Source organism: Trachypithecus francoisi, unplaced genomic scaffold (genome assembly GCF_009764315.1).
Source record: "Trachypithecus francoisi isolate TF-2019V2 unplaced genomic scaffold, Tfra_2.0 Lachesis_group1, whole genome shotgun sequence".
Lineage (NCBI taxonomy): Eukaryota > Metazoa > Chordata > Mammalia > Primates > Cercopithecidae > Trachypithecus > Trachypithecus francoisi.
The window spans coordinates 83,109,831-83,130,860 of record NW_022681454.1 but is presented as its reverse complement, the minus strand read 5'-3'; the positions used below and the strand labels follow the sequence as shown (position 1 = coordinate 83,130,860).

Here is a 21,030-nt window from a genome sequence, read left to right as displayed (position 1 = left end):
TCTACTAAAAATACAAAAATTAGCCGGGCTTGGTGGCATGTGCCTGTAATTCCAGTTACTCGAGATGCTGAGGAAGGAGAATTGCTTGAACCTGGGAAGTGGAGGTTGCAGTGAGCCGAAATCGTGCCATCGTACTCCAGCCTGGGCAACAAGAGTGAAGCTCCATTCTCCAAAAAAACAACAACAGAAAGAAAATCTCTAAATTACCTCTAGAATGGATCCTGGGTAATGACATATGGCTCCTCCCGGAGTTAATTGTGCCTCGCAAACATCCAGAAAATAAACTCAAACACGTCCCATAGCTCAAGGCCAATAACACAGATTGTTTCAGGACTGGGCAAAATACCTTTGTAATTGACCAGTGGGTTCAACCTTACCCCACTGACTAGACAGAGCCAATTTATCAAGACAGGGAAATTGCAATGGAGAAAGTTATTCATGCAGAGCTGGCTAGTAGGGAAACAGGAGTTTTATTATTAGTCAAATCAGTCTCCCCGAGTATTTGGGGATCAGAGTTTTTAAGGAAAATTTGGTGGGTGGGGGGCCAGTGAGTCAGGAGTGTTGGTTGGCTGGATTGGGGATGAAATCATAGGGAGTAGAAGCTGTCTCGTGGCGAGTCAGTTCCTGGGTTGGGGCCACAAGACCTGATGAGCCAGTGTATCCATCTGGGTGGTGCCAGCTGATCCACCAGGTGCAGGGTCTACAAAATCTCTCAAGCACTGATCTTAGGTTTTACAGTAGTGATGTTAGCCCCAGGAGCAATTTGGGGAGGGTCAGAATTTTGTAGCATCCAGCTGCGTGACTCATAAACCATAATTTATAATTTTGTGGTGAATTCTTTAGTCCTACAAAGGCAGTCTATTCCACAGGCAAGAAAGGGTTTGTTTTGGGAAAAGGCTGTTAGCATTTTTGTTTCAAACTTAAAATATAAACTAAGTTCCTCCCAAAGTTAGTTCGGCCTACGCCCAGGAATGAACAAGGACAGCTTGGAGGTTGGAAGCAAGATGGAGTCAGTTAGGTCAGACATCTTTCACCGCAACAATCCTTAGTTATATTCTGCAAAGGCGGTTTCAGCCCTTCAGCTCAAAAGGCCTCTTTGTCGCTCAATTCACTTTTGCCTTTGTGTTCACTGCTAATGTTTCATTGTATTACCAAGAGTTTTCAATAAAAGTGTATTTCAATAAAAGAAATCTCTCCTCTCCTTAACCCATGGAACTGTAAAGCTGGGTTAGAATGGGTAAGACTTGGAAGGAAAAGAAAACAAATTATTACGGGAAGAATGAAATGAGGCTTTGTTTACCATTGTTAGCTTGCTCGAACTTAATTCCTTCTGAGTAGTCTTGCATGCACATTTTTAAAAGGCAAGGCTTTCTATCAGTTTTGAGTCTCTGCTTTCAGGATCTCAGGGCATGAATTTAAATAATGATGATTTGGTCTTTTCAGCCAATACTGAAACAGACTGTATCAAGTTTACCTGGGCAAAAAGGACCAGCATCAGTGCCATGTTGATTTCTCACTGTAAGAACCAAACTGGTTTAGAATCAGACTAAGGAATTCAATGCAATTCAGGTTACACAAAACAGTTCCACTTCTTACAGGGAGACCTGCTGATTGAAGATTAACCTGCAACAAAAAGGAAAAGTAAAAAGCCTGGAGGAACTGGTCAAACTAGATAAAGTGTTACACTCTTTGTTTTGCTGTTCAGTGTGGGATAGCAGGGGCTGGAGAAAGGAAATGCCTGCAATGTAAATACATGATCTACTTTCACAATATCCGAACAATTCACAGTCCAACAGAGTGAAGAGTAAACACTGCCATCAAATACATGTATGTGTCTGGTGTCTCTAAAAGGTCACTTCATCATCATGAATGAGAACATAAAGGGTGAGATGCAAAATACATAGCTAAGCAGAAACATGCTCAATTTCATTAACAAATAGACCAGATAACACTGACTTTAGTCAGAAATATACTCACCTGATTGTCATTTCTCGAATCAACCAGCAGACTCCACAAAATAAAAAATCTCCTTTTAAAATACTTGAATCTCTGGCTCTTTGCTAAGGTTTCATGGAATTCTGCATATAGTATAGCCTCCTGATGAGATTCATAGTATAGAATTCCACCAGTTTCTCAGCACCTCTAGTATTTTGTTCCAGAGTCCTGATACTATTGAAATCAAGTAAGGAGAAGCCATAAGCTCCCTGATAGGTTTTTGGCTCTGTGTTACATAGCATTGTATTCCCTCTGCTCTACTTAGCTTTGATTCATAGCTATTCTGGTGGCTGCAAGTTAACCAGGGATAGCCTATTGAAAAGCTGTTAGTCATCAGCATTGAGGGGATATCTTTCTCCCTATGATCCACTTTTTAAAAAACCTCACAAGAAGCCTCAACCCAGAATAAACATTTTATATAAAGTATTTAATCCAATGTTTTTGGCCCTGGCTATACATTTACCTTCACCTGCGAGGGTTTTTAAATCTACTTTAAAATTACCTATTCCTGTTGGGATGGTGGCTCATGCCTATAATCCCAGCATTTTGGGAGGCCTACACAGGAAGATGACCTGAGGTCAGGAGTTCGAGACCAGCCTGGCCAACATGGCAAAACCCCCATCTCTACTAAAAATACAAAAACTAGCTGGGCATAGTGGCAGGTGCCCTTAATCGCAGCTACTCAGGAGGCTGAGGCAGGAGAATCACTTGAACCTAGGAGGAGAGGTTGCAGTGAGCCAAGACTGCACCACTGCACTCCAGCCTGGGTGACAGAGTGAGACTCTGTCTCAAACAAGCAAACAAACAAATTAATTAATTAATTAATTTAATTACCTATTCCTTAGGTCTGTCTGATTCATGCCTAGGCCCCACCTCAGACCAATTAAATAGAACATCTGAGGGTGGGTAGGATCAAGATAACAATATTTGCTAAAATCTCCCCAGATGATTTGAGTATGCAACTAGGGTTGAAAACCACAGATCTAATCTAAGACCTTGCCTATTAGAAGTCACATCCCAATTTCAGAGTTGCTTTTAGAAAAGTGCTGAAATAATGATATACACATTCTGTTGTTGTGGTTGTTCTCAATTTCTTAGATTTCGACCATCTTTGAAATAAGGTACATAATCTGCTCCCACCCTCCCCTAACAATGAGAGTTATACTTTCTTGAAAAACAAGGAATTCAACAATGTTATTAACATATCTAAGGTATTTACATGAAAATTGACATAGAATATCTTTGCATTAGTCAGCTTGAGCTGCCATTAACACAATACCATAAACTAGGTAGCTTAAACAACAGAAATTTCCCACAACACTGGAGGCTGGAAGTCCAAGATTAGGCACCAGCAAGCCAGCAAGGTTCCGTTCTAGTGCAGCTCTCTTCCTGCATCTTTTTTTTTTTTTTTTTTTTTTTTTTTGAGCCAGTCTCACTCTGTCGCCAGGCCAGAGTGCAGCAGCATGATCTCTGCTCACTGCAACCTCCGCCTCCTGGGTTCAAGCAATTATCGTGCCTCAGCCTCCTGAGTAGCTGGAACTACAGGCATGTGCCACCACACCCAGCTAATTTTTGTATATTTAGTAGAGATGGGGTTTCACCACGTTGGCAGGGTTGGTCTCAATCTCTTGACCTCTTGATCCACCCTCCTCGGCCTTCCAAAGTACTGGGGTTACCAGTGTTAGACACTGCACCCGGCCTCTGACATCTCTTCTTTTCAGGGCATTAATCCCATCATGAAGATTCCACCCTCAGAACCTCATCTGAGCCTAATCACCTCCCAAAGGCCCCCTCTTAAATACCATTGCATTGGGGCTTAGGATCTCAACATAATGAATTTGGTTGGGTGAGACAGGGGACATATTCAGTCCATAACATTTTCACTACAAGCAATTCAACTAGTTCAAATAAATAAGTACATATTAGCTAAGACTTATCAAGTACTGAGACTGTTCTAAGTATTTCACACACAATCTTAATTCTAACAACTCTGTGAAATATGGGTTATCATGCCCATTTTACAGAAGAGGAGGCACAAGTTGGTGAAGAACTTAGGAAGCTAGGAAGTAGCAAAGCTGCATTTGAATGCTGGTCGTCCTTGGCATCCACAATAGCCATTCCTATTAGAGTCATCAATATAATTAAGGGCTTGATAAAGATTTCTAAGTGGATAGCCCACTAGCTGCCATCAGAAGAGTCAGCAGAAATGTAACACTTTAGGAATAAGACTTAAATCCTGTTTCTTAAGACTTAAATAAAGCGCTCTGATTTCTGGGGTGCTTGGTTTTAAAACCACCAATGCCTTGTCTCATATAACAAGTCTGGAAGTGGGCAACTCAGAATGAGTGCAACATCTCAAGAACACTAGGAGGGACCAGGCTTCTTCTATTTTTCTACATCATAGGTGGAGCTGCCAGATTTAGCAAATAAAAGCACAGGTCAGGACATCCAGTTAAACCTGAATTTCAGATAAAAAATGAAAAAAAAATTAGTATAAGCATGTCCCATAAAATATTTGTAACATAGTTATGGCAATAAAGAGTCTGACTTTGTTTCCTGTATTTGCTGACAACTTGCAAGCCCCAGCGTGCCCCTGCCCCTTCTGCCCTACACCTGGTCAAGATGATGAGAAAGTCAAAGTATTCCCTTCTTCCGTGACAGCTGGAAGTTCAAACCACACTGGCCTCAGCCCTTTCATAAAACCGCAAGGCAGCCTGCCCTCCCCACTCGCTCAACCTATTTTCAGACCTGCTTCTGCCTTGTGCTCCTCAGAAAGCCTCATTATTTGAGTCATAAACCTTTTCACATCCTCTTGGGGTATGGCATCAATAACCCCAATCTTTGAACCAAATTTGGGGTAAGGGGTTCATCCATTTCTGGGGTTGATGACAATATGGAGGGTGACCACAACACTTACACTAAAAAATTATTCATGGTTTATCTGAAATTCATATTTACCAGTTGTCTCATATTTTATTTGGTAACCGTGTCTCCAGGCCTTCATCTTCAATGCCTGTTTCCTCAGGGTCACAGATGGGCGCTCTACTTCCAGGTCCCAAAGCCATATTCCAAGCAGGAAGACACAAACACTGTTTTCCTTCTATTAAGATACGGGCTTTGTATTTGGGAAAGGAAGCCCTCCCCAGGCACTTCTGGCTATGTCTCACTACACGGAACTTTCTCATGTGGTATGCTTGCTATGAGAGGGTCCAAAAACTTGAGTATTTTAGCCTTCCAAAACATGAAGAATAAAGAGTTGTGGGTGACTTTTGGAATATAAACCCAGCATCCACTGGGAAGCTGTCTGTTGCCATATATTATGAGTATAATCCTTTTAAAAGACTTCTATTTACCCACAAGCTAGTTTTCCTCTTCCTGAAATCCTGTCAGTTAAGGGAGTTGGGGGACAAATGCCGCCCTGGGAGGAATGATGTGGTCCAAGGACCAGCACCTGTGTCATTACCTGAAAACTTGTTAGAAATTCAAAATCTGAAGCTCCACCACAGATCTCCTGAATCAGAATCTATGTTTTAACCAGGTCCCCAGGTGACTGCATGCATTAATGCATTAAAGTTTGAGAAGAACTGGCTTAGAACAACCCTAGTTTTCACATTTGCCATTGGAATAGCCCAGGGAGCCTTTAAAAATACCAATGACTTCCCTAGATATTTTGATTTAATTGGCCTGGGGTGCAGCCTGGACATCAGGATTTTTTAAAGCTTCCAGAAGATTTTAATAAGCAGGGATGTTTAAGAACAACTGCCCCAGAATAGCAACGTTCAACCCTGGCTGCCCATCGAAATCACTTGGGGTGCTTGGTTTTAAAACTACCAAGGCCTGGGTCCCCCAAGAGCATTTAAATCAGAACTGGGGGGATGGAGGGGGATGAGAAGGTGAGACACGGGTAATGGTATTTTTGAAAAGCTCTCAGATCATTCTAGTGTGTGAAAACCACACCAGGAAGAGGAAGTGAAACACCCACATTCTCCAGCCCAGTGGTTTGCGGGCAGAACAGGGAGAGTGGTATTACAGGGATTAAAGATACTGCAGGGGCAGGAGGGCCAGATAGAGGGTACTGGCAAGGGCAGGGAGGCTTGCACTCTGCCTCATATTCGGATTCCTGGAGGGAATTGCCCCACAAACTGTCTGGAAAGCAGCCATGGATAAACTCTGCAGCACAGCCTGATTCAGCAGGGGAATGAGGGTAGAGACAGGAGTGCAAAATTGTCAAGTTTTAGCTTTTTGAGCTATTCTCAGTCCCTGCGTGGTATGGATGGGACCCAGAAGTTCCCACATGTGCTCACGATGGGCCTCTGGAAGCAGCTGAGTTGAGTCATTTCCCAGAGAAATGACATGGCACTCACCCTTCAAGAGCAACGTGACCTGCAACCCAGGCTGAGGGGCCAATGAAGGCTGTGGCAGAGACTAAACTTATACCATAAGCCTGCCATGCCCGCAAGAGCTGGGGTGAGGTTAAGTCAGCCAGGGAGAACATCTGTGCCCTGGCCAAGTCAGGAAAGACCAGTCCACACCAGTCACCAACTCCACCTACGAAGGCTAGCAGGGTAAGCAGCAACTAGGATGATAAGAAACGTTGAGGAGACCAGTGGTGCCAAGGGACACAGCTCCAATACAAACAGCCCTTCCTCTTCACTTCACCACTGTGAGGTCACCTTGCCAGGGCTGAAAGTCACAGTCTGCATTGGAAGGGCTGCTAATTGCTAGCTGTTAGAATCCACTCCAATGAGTCTGTGTCTGTGTCAAATCAGTTAATTACGTTGAATGTCACTCCTAGATAAAGCTACCCCTTTCCCTGCCCTACCCAGATGCTATGTTGGGCAGAAACAGAAAAGGAAAAGCAAGACCTGAGAGACTACCCATTTTACTGAATGAGAATATTTTCATTATTGCACTGAGTTAAAGTTATAGGGTTAAGCTCAATCAAGTTTCCCCAGCCCTACCCAGCCAGTAGGGACACATGAGGAAATCTATAGAAGTTACAGGCAGAATAAAAGAGCTACAGCTCTATCTAACAGTAATGTGAGGAAATTTCCATTCCTGCTGTAGACATAAGAATAATCTGCCTCTTCTATGAAGTATTATTATTATTATTATTATTATTAGAGATGGAGTTTCGCTTTTTCGCCCAGGCTGGAGTGAAGTGGTACGATCTCAGTTCACTGCAACCCCTGCCCCCAGGTTGAAGCGATTCTTCTGCCTCAGCCTCTCAAGTAGCTGGGATTACAGGTGCCTGCCACCACGCCTGGCTAATTTTTGTCTTTTTAGTAGAGATGGTGTTTTGCCATGTTGACCAGGCTGGTCTTGAACTCCTAACCTCAGGTGATTCACCCGCCTTGGCCTCCCAAAGTGCTAGGATTACAGGTGTGAGCCACTGCGCCCGGCCCAAAGTATTTATCTGTTTATAAAATATGGATTTGTATTTCTCCATAGATGTATTCAGGTGTCTTTTTTTTCTATTAATCTGATGTTAGTCCCTAACATAGTATATTTTTCTTTGTCTATTTAAACAGAGAAAGGGAGATACAGAAAGTTGTGTGTAAACCCAAATTGCTCTGGAAAAAGTAAGATCTATACCAAAAAGAAGAAGGGCCAATGACCACCTGAGGTTGTCACGTGGAACCAGCGTGAACCAGATGAAAAAACAGCCCATTGCTCTATAGAAATGCAATGGATTGGCCCAGAATCCTGAAAGGAGGCTACCAACCAGATTGGATCTCACATCTCTGGGAAATGAAGCTTCTGGGTGATCCCACTACTTTTATTTCACTGGGTCATGCCGTGAATACTTACTTAGCCCAGCTCAGTGCCAGGCCCTGTTCTAGGACCTAGAGATGCCACACTGAATGCAACAGACAAAAATACCTGCCCTCACAAATGTAACAGTTGAAAGAGGGTGGGGATAAAAGACAGACAGTAGACCAAAGAAATAGGTTTAAAAAATGTATATGATTTGTGATATAATGTTAAGAGCTATAGAGGAAATTGATACAGAGAAGGGAGACAAGGAATGTCCATGTGGGGTTGCGATTTTAATCAGAGGTGGTCAAAGAAAGCTTCAAGGAGTGGACAACAGTTGAGCAATGACCTGGAGGAGATGGGGAAGTGAGCCATGTAGAGATCCAGAAACATTGCCAGCACAGAGAACAGCAGCAGGTGCAAAGGCCCTGAAATGAGAAGGGCCTGGCATGGGCAGTGGGCAGCAGGGAGGCCAGGGGCCACACAGGTGAATGCAAGAGTAGCAGGAGGTGAGCTCAGTGAGGTTGTACGTCCAGGTACAGAAAGGAAGCCGAGCACATTGCTCCAATCCAAGAAGATTCTTCAACTGCATCTTCAGCTTTCCCAGACAGCTCCATGCAGTGGAAGCCACCAAATCCACCACTACTTGTACTCAAGGAAGGTACCTGCATAGGATTGTCAGCTTTTTCTTAAGATCTTCTTATATTGTTAAGGCTGTCTAATTGTGAGAAAATTTGCCCCCAGATCACTTCAAAATGTGAAAGTACTAGAGAAAACTAAACCTGGCCAACCGGCACTAAATATTGACAACATTCTTTCAACTTACCCATCATGTTTGAGCTAATTTCCATTAGAAAAACAAAGGTCATAACTGAAGCCTTCCGATTTGTTACTAGAGAAGATGGTGGGGGCAGGTGCAGTGGCTCACACCTGCAATTCCCACACATTGGGAGGCCAAAGCAGGTAGATCACTTGAGGCCAGGAGTTTGAGACCAGCCTGGCCAGCACAGTGAAACCCCCATATCTACCAAAAAACACAAAAGGTAGCTGGATGTGCTCGTGCACGCCTGTAATCCCAGCTACTCTGGAGGCTGAGGCAGGAGAATCACTTGAACCCAGGAGGCAGAGGTTGCCAAGATCACAGTACTGCACTCCAGCCTGGGCAACAGAGTGAGACCTTGTCTGAAGAAAGAAAGAAAGAAAGAAAGAAGAAAGAAAGAAAGAAAGAGAGAGAGAGAGAGAGAGAGAGAGAGAGAGAGAAAGAGAGAAAGAGAGAAAGAGAGAAAGAGAGAAAGAGAGAAAGAGAGAAAGAAGAGAGAGAAAGAGAGAAAGAGAGAAAGAAAGAAAGAAAGAAAGAAAGAAAGAAAGAAAGAAAGGGAAAGAAAGAAAGGAAACGAAAGAAGGAAAGAAAAAGAAGGAAGAAAAGAAAAGAAAGGAAAAGAAAAAGAAAAAAGAAAAGATACTGGACTACATGCAAAATGGCCAGAAAGCAAGAGGGGAATTGGGAAAAGATGAGCATTTGGTATTTGTTGATTATCATTCCAGCATTTATCACTCCCCTTGCTAGACCCTCTGAATGGCTCTCATTTCCTATTTTCAAGGTAAATGGATTTCAGCCCTAGCTCTTGAGGAAACATGTGCCCAAGTCCAAACCAGTCAAAGCATTCCATGTCCCTAGCTACAGAGATTTGTTCCTGGAGGGCGTGTGGATCTGATCCAGTCAGAGAGAACCTCAGGACTCTGGTGGAAATGCTGGGACAGAGATGTTCTCTCCCTCTGGATGGTATAGTATGTCAAGGTAAGGTATGTGACCACAACATCCACTTTGATCTGGGAGGGGTGGAAGTGGAGGCAGCCTGAGACATGAGAAATGGAGCTGGAAGGATGATAACAGGGTGAGTGTCTGCACCCCTGGACTTTACAGTCACAGGGTCTAATGATACCCCTTTTAACCTTAGCACTGTTAACATTTTGAGCTGGATAATTATTTGTTGTGGGGATGTGTGGCCTTTGTAGGATGTTTAGCAACATCACTGGTCTCTACTCACTAGATTCCAGTAGCACACCCTGCCTGGTGGTAACAACCAAACATGCCAGTTCAAATTGGATTTTGTTTTGTTTTGTTTTGAAAGTGGCATGGAGCCACCCCGCCTCCAGAGAGTTATGATTCACCCACTTTATCTCCCTTCAACTAGCTGGGTGTGGCTCCAGAGGAAAAGAGAGGCTCAAGTGCCCATCTGAAGATGAACCCAAGGCCAATTGGAGGGGGTGGTTGGAGCCAGCTTCTCTCTCTCTGCTGCCAAACATGGGGGCAGTTGAGGCTCTTCACTCATCATGTCTTGGATCCCACCACAGAGGGTTCAAGGCCAGTAGAAAAGGGGACATGCAAACCAGAACCAAGGACCAGTCCCAACAATATCTGGGGTGAAAAAGGCTTCACTGGATATGCACATCAGGGAACCAGCTTGCAGGACTGGCCAAAATTAAATCTTCATGGGCCTGCTTTGTAGTCAACAGTAAGTAGCTGATTGGTTGCGTGTGGCCCAGCATACATCCCTCCAGATTCAGAAATCGTATTGGATACAGAAGGGTTTTGAACATTTTTTATGCTACAGATCTCTTTAGAAGTCTGGAGAAGCCTTCATACTCTTTCTTGGAATAATTTTTGTGTTTTTTCTTTCCTTTTTTTGAGACAGATTCTTGCTCTGTTGCCCCAGCTGGAGTGCTATGGCACAAACAGTTCACTGCAGCCGTGACCTCCTGGGCTTAAGTGATCCTCCTATCTCAGCCTCCTGAATAGCTGGGACTACAGATGTGTACCACCATGCCTAACTGGAATAATGTTTTTAAATACATAAAATAGAAGTACATAGAACTAAAAAGGAAATCAATTATATTGACATGAAGTTATCAAAATATTTATAAAACAAATGTGTGCTTTCATAATATGTCTTTTTATGTGTTAAATGACAAGATCTAGTGACAGTTCTAAAAACTATCACAACTTTGAAGTAGTGATGAATGTAAATTGAGAAAGTTGAAAGAACTCCCACATGATATGAAAATAATAGTTTTTCATATTTTGACGAAGTCCCAAAAACTTCATGTAGAAAGTATTGGAGTTTTGTTTGAATTCACATTTAGAATTATGGGAAATGCTAAAGGTTAGAGATTAATAAAAATAAAGATGTAGTTTTTTCTCCATCCAAGTCCATGAACCTCCTTAAACCCAGGTCAAGATCCTTTGGTAATGAAATAATCAGTGGTTCTCACCCCCCAGGAGACATTTGGCAATGTTCTAGAGACATTTTTGGTTGTTTCTCCTGGGGGAAGGGTATTGGCATCTAGTGGATAAAGGCAAAACATGCTGCTAAATATCCTCCAATACACAGCACATCCTCCCACAACAAAGAATTATCCAGCCCAAAATGTGAACGGTGCTGAGGTCTAAGAACCCTTGGATGTGGAGAAACTAGAGTCTGAACGAAGAAGATTCTCCAAAGAGAGTTGAGAAACTGCCCCTTGCACAAACCACACACCTTGTCCTTTGGAAGCCTGAAAACCATATTGCTCCTACTTGCACCCTCAGTGCTGCTAGTGTCTAGAAGATGTTCCCATGGTAACACAATTCAAGGAAGACACAGGAAAGAGCACAAGTACAATATGGGTAAAGGAACTGCATATGTTTTTAAGAGAAAAGCAACTCACTGATAAAAAGACATTTTGTTTGGTTTTGAAAGTTTGGAAGAAGTGATAAAGCATCTACTTCCCCACTCTCATCCCGGAAGAAAAGGGCAGGATTGTGATGCACAAGGTTTGTGCTTCTCACAACACCTAAGTTTCCCAGAATGAAAATAGTGTTTGAGACTTAGATCCAGTGAAGACAATCTGGATATCATTTTGTGACATCCAGGGTGGGTTGAGGGTGGTGCTTAAAGATGAAACAGAAATGTGCTGATCTGGAGGTGAGAGGCTGGCATTCCTGAGACTGGCAGTTAATACGAGGGGTGGTAACAGATTCCCTTCTTGATCGAATTTTAGTTAACGTTTCTACAAGCCCTCTTCTTATCTAGGCCTTATCTTAGGTCCATCTTTGGCCTGGCTTTAGGAAGAATCCTGCTAACTCAGTTGAGCCAGAAGTCCCCAGCCCTTGATATCTGATCAAATTCCTCATCCTTGATATCTTAATATCTTAGTACTTGACCTGCCTTTAGTTAGAATCTTGTTAAGCCAGTTTAGCAAAAATCCCCCTACTATTTCATATCTACTGACCCCAGCTGTCTTTGCCGTAGTCAGAGCTGAGTTCAGTGTGTCTCTACTATTTGAAATATTCTCAAATAAAGTCTCCCATATCATTTTAACAAATGTTAAAATAATTTTGTTTTAAGGGTCAAGGCCCAAGCTCTACAGCACTGAGAATGGGAAAGTGGTCCCAGAATATGTGAGAGGCTGAGCACTAAGGGATATGGCTTTCTAGAGAGCAGTGGCTAGGCCCTGGGGACTGAGCCCATAATCAGCAGGGAGGACTTCTGTGAGGGGGATCTCTATGCCCGACAGAAGCAGAGGACCGGGGCAGCTCATCCTGAAAGGGAAAAAACAATAGAATTCACAGGGCACTATGAAGAAACTGTATCAACTAATGGGCAAAACAACCAGCTAGCATCATGATAGGATCAAATTCACACAAAGCAATATTAACCTTAAATGTAAACAGGCTAAGTGCTGCAACTAAAAGGCACAGAGTGGCAAACTGGATAAAGAGTCAAGACTCATGGTGTGCTGTATTCAGGAGACGCATCTCATGTGCAAAGACACACATAGGCTCAAAATAAAGGGATGGAGGAAGATTTACCAAGCAAACAGAAAGCAAAAAAAGCAGGAGTTGCAATCTTAGTCTCTGAAAAAACAGACTTTTAACCAACACAGATCAAAACAGACAAAGAAAGGGATTACATAATGGTAAAGGGATCAATGCAATAAGAAGAGCTAACTATCCTAAATATATATGCACCCAATACAGGAGCACCCAGATTCATAAAGCAAGTTCTTAGAGACCTACAAAGAGGCCTAGACTCCCACACAGTAATGGTAGGAAAATTTAACACCCCACTGCCAGTATTAGACATATCAATGAGATGGAAAATTAACAAGGATCAGCAAACAAATTCAAAAGATAGCAGAAAACAAGAAATAACTAAGATCAGAGCAGAACTGAAGGAGATAGAGACACGAAAAACCCTTCAAAAAATCAATGAATCCAGGAGCTGGTTTTTTGAAAAGATTAACAAAATAGATGGACCACTACTAAAGAAGAAAAGAGAGAAGAATCAAACAGACACAATAAAAAATGATATGGCAGATATCACCACTAATCCCACAGAAATACAAACTACCATCAGAGAATAAATACTATAAACACCTCTACGTAAATAAACTAGAAAATCTAGAAGAAATGGATAAATTCCTGGACACATACACGCTCCCAAGACTAAACCAGGAAGAAGTTGAATCCCTGAATAGACCAATAACAAGTTCTGAAATTGAGGCAGTAATTAATAGCCTACCATCCAAAAAAAAAGCCCAGAACCAGACAGATTCACAGCTGAATTCTACCACAGGTACAAAGAGGAGCTGGTACCATTCCTTCCAAAACCATTCCAAACAATAAAAAAAGAGGACTCCCCACTAACTCATTTTATGAGGCCAGCATCATCCTGATACCAAAACCTGGCAGAGACACAACAAAAAAAGAAAATTTCAGGCCAATAAGCCTGATGAACGTCGATGCGGAAATCCTCAATAAAATACTGGCAAACTGAATCCAGCAGCACATTAAAAAGCTTATCCACCATGACCAAGTCAGCTTCATCCGTGGGATGCAAGACTGGTTTAACACACACAAACCAATAAACTTAATCCATCATATAAACAGAACCAATGACGAAAAACACATAATTATCTCAATAGATGCAGAAAAGGCCTTCAATAAAATTCCACACCCCTTCATGATAAAAACACTCAATAAACTAGGTATTGATGGAACATATCTCAAAATATTAAGAGCTATTTATGACAAACCCACAGCCAGTATAATACTGAATGAGTAAAAGTTGGAAGCATTCCCTTTGAAAACCGGCACAAGACAAGGATGCCCTCTCTCACCACTCCTATTCAATACAGTATTGGAAGTTCTGGCCAGGGCAATCAGGAAAGAGAAAGAGAGGGCATGCCCAAGATGGCCGAATAGGAACAGCTCCAACCTCCAGCTCCCAGCGTGAGTGACACAGAAGACAGGTGATTTCTGCATTTTCAACTGAGGTACCAGGTTCATCTCACTGGGGAGTGCCGGACAATTGGTGCTGGTCAGCTGGTGCAGCCTGACCAGCGAGAGCTGAAGTAGGGTGAGGCATCGCCTTACCTGGGAAGTGCAAGGGGGAAGGGAATTCCTTTTCCTAGCCAAGGGAAATTGAGAAAGAAATAAAGGGTATTCGAATAGGAAGAGAGGAAGTCAAATTATCTCTGTTTGCAGATGACATGATTGTATATTTAGAAAACCCCATCATCCCAGCCCAAAAACTCCTTAAGCTGACAAGCAACTTTAGCAAAGTCTCAAAATACAAAATCAACATGGAAAAATCACAAGCATTCCTACACACCAATAATAGTCAAATCATGAGTGAACTCCCGTTCACAACTACTACAAAGAGAACAAAATACCTAGGAATACAACTTACAAGGGATGTGAAGGACCTCTTCAAGGAGAACTACAAACCACTGCTCAAGGAAATAATAAAGGACACAAACAAATGGAAAAACATTCCATGCTCATGGATAGGAAGAATCAATATCGTGAAAATGACCATACTGCCCAAAGTAATTTATAGATTCAATGCTATTCCCATCAAGCTACCATTGCCTTCCTTCACAGAATTAGAAAAAACGACTTTAAATTTCACATGGAACCAAAAAAGAACCCATATAGCCAAGATAATTTTAAGCAAAAAGAACAAAGCTGGAGGCATCACGCTACCTGACTTCAAACTATACTACAAGGCCACAGTAATGAAAACAGCATGGTACTGGTACCAAAACAGATATATAGACCAATGGAACACAACAGAGGCCTCAGAAATACCACCACACATCTACAGCCATCTGACCTTTGACAAATCTGACAAAAACAAGCAATGGGGAAAGGATTCCTATTTAATAGATGGTGTTGGGAAAACTGGCTAGCCATATGCAGAAAACTGAAACTGGACCCCTTCTTTACACCTCATACAAAAATTAACTCAAGATGGATTAAAGATTTAAATATAAGACCTAAAACCATAAAAATCCTAGAAGAAAACCTAGGCAATATTATTCAGAACATAAGCATGGACAAAGACTTCATAACTAAAACACCAAAAGCAATGACAACAAAAGCCAAAATTGACAAATGGTATCTAATCAAACTAAAGAGCTTCTGCACAGCAAAAGAAACTATCATCAGAGTGAACAGGCAACCTACAGAATGGGAAAATATTTTTGCCATCTATCCATGTGGCAAAGGGCTAACATCCAGAATCTACAAGGAACTTAAACAAATTTACAAGAAAAAAAAACCCAATCAAAAAGTGGGTGAAGGATATGAACAGATAGTTTTCAAAAGGAGACATTTATTTGGCCAACAAACATATGAAAAAAAGCTTATCATCACTGGTCATTGGAGAAATACAAATCAAAACCACAATGAGATATCATGTCACGCCAGTTAGAATGGCAATTATTAAAAAGTCAGGAAACAACAGATGCTGGAGAGGATGTGGAGAAATAGAAATGCTTTTACACTGTTGTGGAAGACAGTGTGGCGATTCCTCAAAGATCTAGAAGCAGAAATACCATTTGACCCAGCAATCGCATTACTGGGTATATACCCAAAGGATTATAAATTATTTTAGTATAAAAATACATACATATGTATGTTTATTGAACTTAATGTATAATTTTTAAAAATAGTTAAAAATTGGAAATAACTCAAATATTCATTTAAATTAGAATAGATAAATAGATAAATATGTAAAATAATTATACAATTCAAGACAATGCAAAAATGAGAATAAATGAAGTACAACTACATAGAACAGAGATGGATGAAACAAACATATTATTGAGTGAAAGAAGCTAGGCACAAGAGAGTACATACCATAACATTCCATTTATAGAACGTTTAAAAATAGCCCATACATATCCAAGGTGCTGGAACTCAGGCTATTAATTACTCTTGGGTTAATGACAAATAGGGAAACAGAATGGCTTCTCGAATTCTAGAATGTTTTCTTTCTTTTGTTTTTTCTTTTTTTTTTTTTTGACAGAGTTTCACTCTGTTGCCCAGTGGCACCATCTTGGCTCACTACAACCTCTGCCCCCTAGGCTCAAGCGATTCTCACTTGTGTGCCTCAGCCTCCCAAGTAGCTGGGATTACACACATGTACCACTGCACATGGCTAATTTGTGGGTGTGTATGTGTGTTTAGTAGAGGTGGGGTTTCACCATGTTGGCCACGCTGGTTTCGAACTCCTGGCCTCAAGTAATCCGCCTGCCAAAGTGCTGGGATTACAGGTGTGAGCCACCACACCTGGCCAGAATGTATCATTTCTTGATCTGAGCCTGATTACAGAAATGTATTCACTTTGCCAATATGAATATACTCACGATTTGTGTACTTTTCTTTATGTATGTGTGAGCAAAGAGTTAATAGCGGGTCCATACCATTTTTCTCCCAGAACTAAGCCTGCCTGGGCAATTGTAGGTTTGTCTTCTCCCAGCACAAGTTTCTTGTAAATGACCCAAATTAAGATAAATTTGGAACGTTGGGTACCAGGGACAGAAATCCACTTTGTGCACTGTGAAACCTACAATCTATGGGACAGTACATGGGGCTGGGAGACCTGTGAATCGTAGGCCTATATGACTGGTGGGAAACTCAAGTAGAAGTTTCTTTGCATCAAGGCAAACCCCACATACCACAACCTCATGCCCAGCAATCATGCACACTCTTTAGGCAGGTGAGAAGGGACCCAAGCATCATGCATGCTTAATTTCCTGGCCTGTATCCTACTATAAAGTTAAGCAAATTTAGTGCCAGGCTAAATACTGTTGGATCTCATCAGTTTGCTTGCCAGTTCAACCATGTTACCAATACCATGCTGGTACCATGTGTTGTACTTCAATAAAAAGTTTACTAAATACCTTTATCTATTCTTGCCAAAAGGTTATTTTCATTGATTATATATTCTTCTTGGCCTCCAAATTCCTTCCATTTTTCTGAGCCTCCTCTCTGTCTGTTGACTTCCTATATTCTCCTTTTTAGGACTCTACAATCAACCCCTAAACCTCCTATTCAATTATTATACAGAGCTGTTTAAATATTGCACTATCTTCACCTCAAATGATCCAGAGAATCCTCATATCAGTAACTAATATTAAGATTGGTTGCAAAACATAGTTCCCTTCCAGGAGAAGTTGTGTAACTATCTTTTTTTTTTTTTTTTTTTTTTTTTTGACAGAGTCTCACTCTGCCGCCCAGGATAGAGAGCAGTAGCACGGTCTCCGCTCACTGCAACCTCCACCTCCTGGGTTCAAGCAATTCTCCTGCCTCAGCCTCCCTAGTAGCTGGGATTACAGGCACATGGCACCATGCCTGGGTAACTTTTCGTATTTTTAGTAGAGACAGGGTTTCACCATGTTGGCCAGGCTGATCTCTAACTCCTGACCTCAGATGATCCACCTGCCTTGGCCTCCCAAAGTGCTGAATTACAGGCGTGAGCCATTGTGCCTGGCTGACAACCTCTTAAAGAAACTTTTTTGTTTAGTTAAACAAAGAATGGTAAATCTTTTTTCATGCACATTCAAAATTCACACATTATCTGGACTCTTAGTTACCTAAGACATACCCCCAGTTATTCTTATTCCTAATTTAGTATCTCAAATTTTCCTGAGGTGTTAAAACAAAAGGAATAGAGCTTGCCTAGCACCTTAGAAGTGCTGCACCCTCTTAGAAGTGCCAGGCGCTGTCATAGTTGTTGCCCTCTTAGAATGATTTACCTCTGGGTGTCACTCTTTGCTCTATACCTGGTACATCTACAGTGATGGCAGATGCTCCATACTCAGTCCTGGCTTTTCAGAGTTTGGCTTTGCTGGTTTCTTTCTTTCTTTCTTTCTTTCTTTCTTTCTTTCTTTCTTTCTTCCTTCCTTCCTTCCTTCCTTCCTTCTTCCTTCCTTCTTTCTTTCTTTCTTTCTTTCTTTCTTTCTGAGAGAAATTGGCACTTCCAAGCTGAGTAAAACGTGGAAAGGGCAACTTACTGCATCCATATATTGATACTACATTATTTCCTATGTCATAACATTAACCTCCCTTCTGTCCGCTTTTGCTGTTTCGTAGTCTCACGTCTTCTTGAGCTAGACTATCTTATATAAATTCATATGTTATGTGAATTGAGATCTCAGTAATAGGAGCCTTCTGTCTCTCCTCACCATAACAGGAGTCATAGGAAAGGGGGTGTGATAGTCTCAGAAACAGACTAGCATCTCATACAAACTTGTTTCTGTTTTTGAGATAGGGTCTCGCTCTAACACCCAGGCTGGAGTGCACTGGCACAATCATGGCTCACTGCACCCTGGACCTCCTGGGCTTCTGTCTCAGCCTCCCAAGTAGCTGGGACTACATCACTACACCTAGTTTTGTTTTGTTTTGTTTTGTTTTGTTTTGTTTTGGTAGAGACGGGATCTCACTTTGTTGCCCAGGCTGGTCTCAAACTGGACTCAAGCTATCTTCCCACCTCAGCCTCCCAAAGTGCTGGGATTATAGGCATGAGCCACCACATTCAGCCCAAACATTTCTGAGACCACCACTTGAACTATTAAGTATCTTCTTGTACCTGATTCTCATTAGAAATAATACACATTTATTGAATGTCATTGATATATAAAGATACCATTCTTTGAGTGGGGAAATATAATTTAAAAGTCACAACTACTGACAATCAACAATTTAAACACTAATGAGAATAATAAAGCTTGTTCCCAGAGAACCATGATACAGGGTGGGAAAGTACACAAATAATGGGCTCCTGTTGTTAGACTTCATGGTAATTACACTTGTGTGTTCTCCAGTATCTTTCTTCCTATTGTACTCCTGAAGCACTCAGACTGATAAAGACAAATCTCTGATCATTCCTACAAAGAGTGCAGGCAAAGTTAAGATTTAACTGTGATTGCTGGTTGTTTCATCCTGAATTCAAAATCCTGGATTTCCGAAACAACGGAGCTTGATGTCCCATTTGGCTATCTTACTTTTGTCTCCTCTTCTAGAAAGAACAAGTCATCTTCCTGAAAATTACAGGAGACACTTACTATGACAAAATAAGGCCTCTGAAACTGTCTTATCTCACATATAAAAAGTGTAAAATCACAGAACTAAAATCAGGTTCTGGATTTTCCTGGAAATAGGATGTCACCAGGATCTGTTCAAAGGTGAGCTTTGGCTACATCTTCTAACAGTGTTTAAAACTCGAATGCAAAAAAGCTGCTTTCAATATAATCAGATATGTGCAAAAACAATTTGTTAAATAACATAGGAAGATCATATTAACAAAAGACATTTCCAGAACACTAACATTCATGTGGTTTATAAAGGTGCATTTACTATAAAGATCTACACAGCCCAAAAACATGAAATTCTTCAAGGGAGGCCCCTTTATCCCATGAGTTGGCAGAATTCATTTTCATCTTCTATGCATGGATCACCGAAGTGATGAATGTCACTCCTCTTCAAGAAGGAAACATTTTCAGCCTTGTGAAGGGTCAGGTTTTCATGTAACCTCAAGGGTTCCTGGGGCTATGATCATGAAGAGCAGCCACTATGAAGACTGCTGAGAAGCCTTTTTCACTTCTTCACATTCGGGATGTGAAATATTTTACAGAAAAATAAGAGTGTGCAAGTCCCTCTCACACATAGCAAAACGATTGTCTGCATACTCTTAAATTTTTAAAAGTTTTAAAAACTGTGATCTTTGCACTGTTTGCAAGAGTCAGCAACCATGAAGAAAGATATTCACCGTTAAGTGACCACATATGGTGAACATGTTCACAATAGGTGACAGTTTTGCAAGATGACTCTTTGAGTTGGCATTCTGTTTCGGGTCACCAGGTTTCCGCAATCTCTGTGAGAGCCCGCAGCAGCTCTGCAAAGGTAGGGCGGCCTTTGGGTTTCTGGAAAAGGGAAGTGGGGGTGGTTAGCTTAGCTTAACCCACTTATGCCAAGTGTTTCATTTTTGGAACGCTAAGCATGTGGGAGTTATTTATATCCCACTGCTCGAGGTCATCGCCAAGGTCTGATTTTTCACTCATGCAAAAACTCAAAAAATTGCCACCTATGGCATAAATGGGCTAAGGATCACTCAGAGACCAGCTCTGGAACTTGCTGACAGAGACCTGAATCCAGGCTGGCTCTCCAAAAAAAGGAAGAGAAAGGTATCTTGACCGACATACCACAGCATAATTGGTAGTTGAGTGAGGCGTGAGTATGAAAATGTTAGAGAATGCTGCAAAAATAAAATGGCTAGACCTGCAAACACTAGCCACATGTGGCTATTTAAATTTAAATTCCTAAAGATGATATAAATGTTTAAATTCAGTTATTCAGTCACGCTGGCCACTTTTCAAGTACCCAATAGCCAGAAGTGGCTACTATATTGAGTAGCACGGATACAGAACGTTTTCAGCATCTCAGAAAGTACTCTAGGACACCGCCATCCTAGAGACATATTTGGATGACTTGACATGTGTGAGGTAAAGAAAGGGCTGGCAGAAGGGGTATCTAGAGTACCAGGCTCCCAAGCTCAGTTCAGGGTATCTATGACACCTGAGCCATTATAGACAGGAGGATTTCAGTCAGAAAGCAAAAGGCATGTTTTCATGAGGGACTTTGAAGATCCTGGGGTACAGGTTGTGCTTTCAGTGTCAGTCAACAGAAAAATAAGAGTGTGGAAGTTCCTCTCACACATAGCAAAATGATTGCTGAATATTCTTACATTTTAAAAAGTTTTAAAAGCCTGTGATCTTTGCACAGTTTTCAAGAGTCAGCAACTCTAAAGGAAGATATTCACCATAAGTGACCCCATAGCCCTGGTCATGGAGCCAAGGATTGGAGCATTTTTTCCTACTTCATTTAAGGGTGTGGTTTGGCTCTGAGTCCATGAGGAAGAAGAGATGGCACTGTCAGCATCTTTGAAA

General features: G+C 41.6%; 1 protein-coding gene across 2 annotated transcripts in view; it reads right to left on the bottom strand.

Annotated features, from left to right (window-relative positions):
* Nucleotides 1-18,511: 18,511 nt before the first annotated feature.
* Nucleotides 18,512-21,030, bottom strand: part of TXK (TXK tyrosine kinase) — a 68,083-nt gene continuing 65,564 nt past the window's right edge. Inside the window, exon 13 of one of the 2 annotated variants that reach the window (XR_004438029.1) lies at nt 18,512-20,007. Coding sequence is in view for 1 of the 2 variants with exons in the window: in XM_033214743.1 (XP_033070634.1) it covers nt 19,939-20,007 (69 nt within the window). In the remaining variant the exon portion in view is untranslated. The remainder of the gene's footprint in view (nt 20,008-21,030) is intronic. The other variant, XM_033214743.1, reaches the window with a different exon arrangement.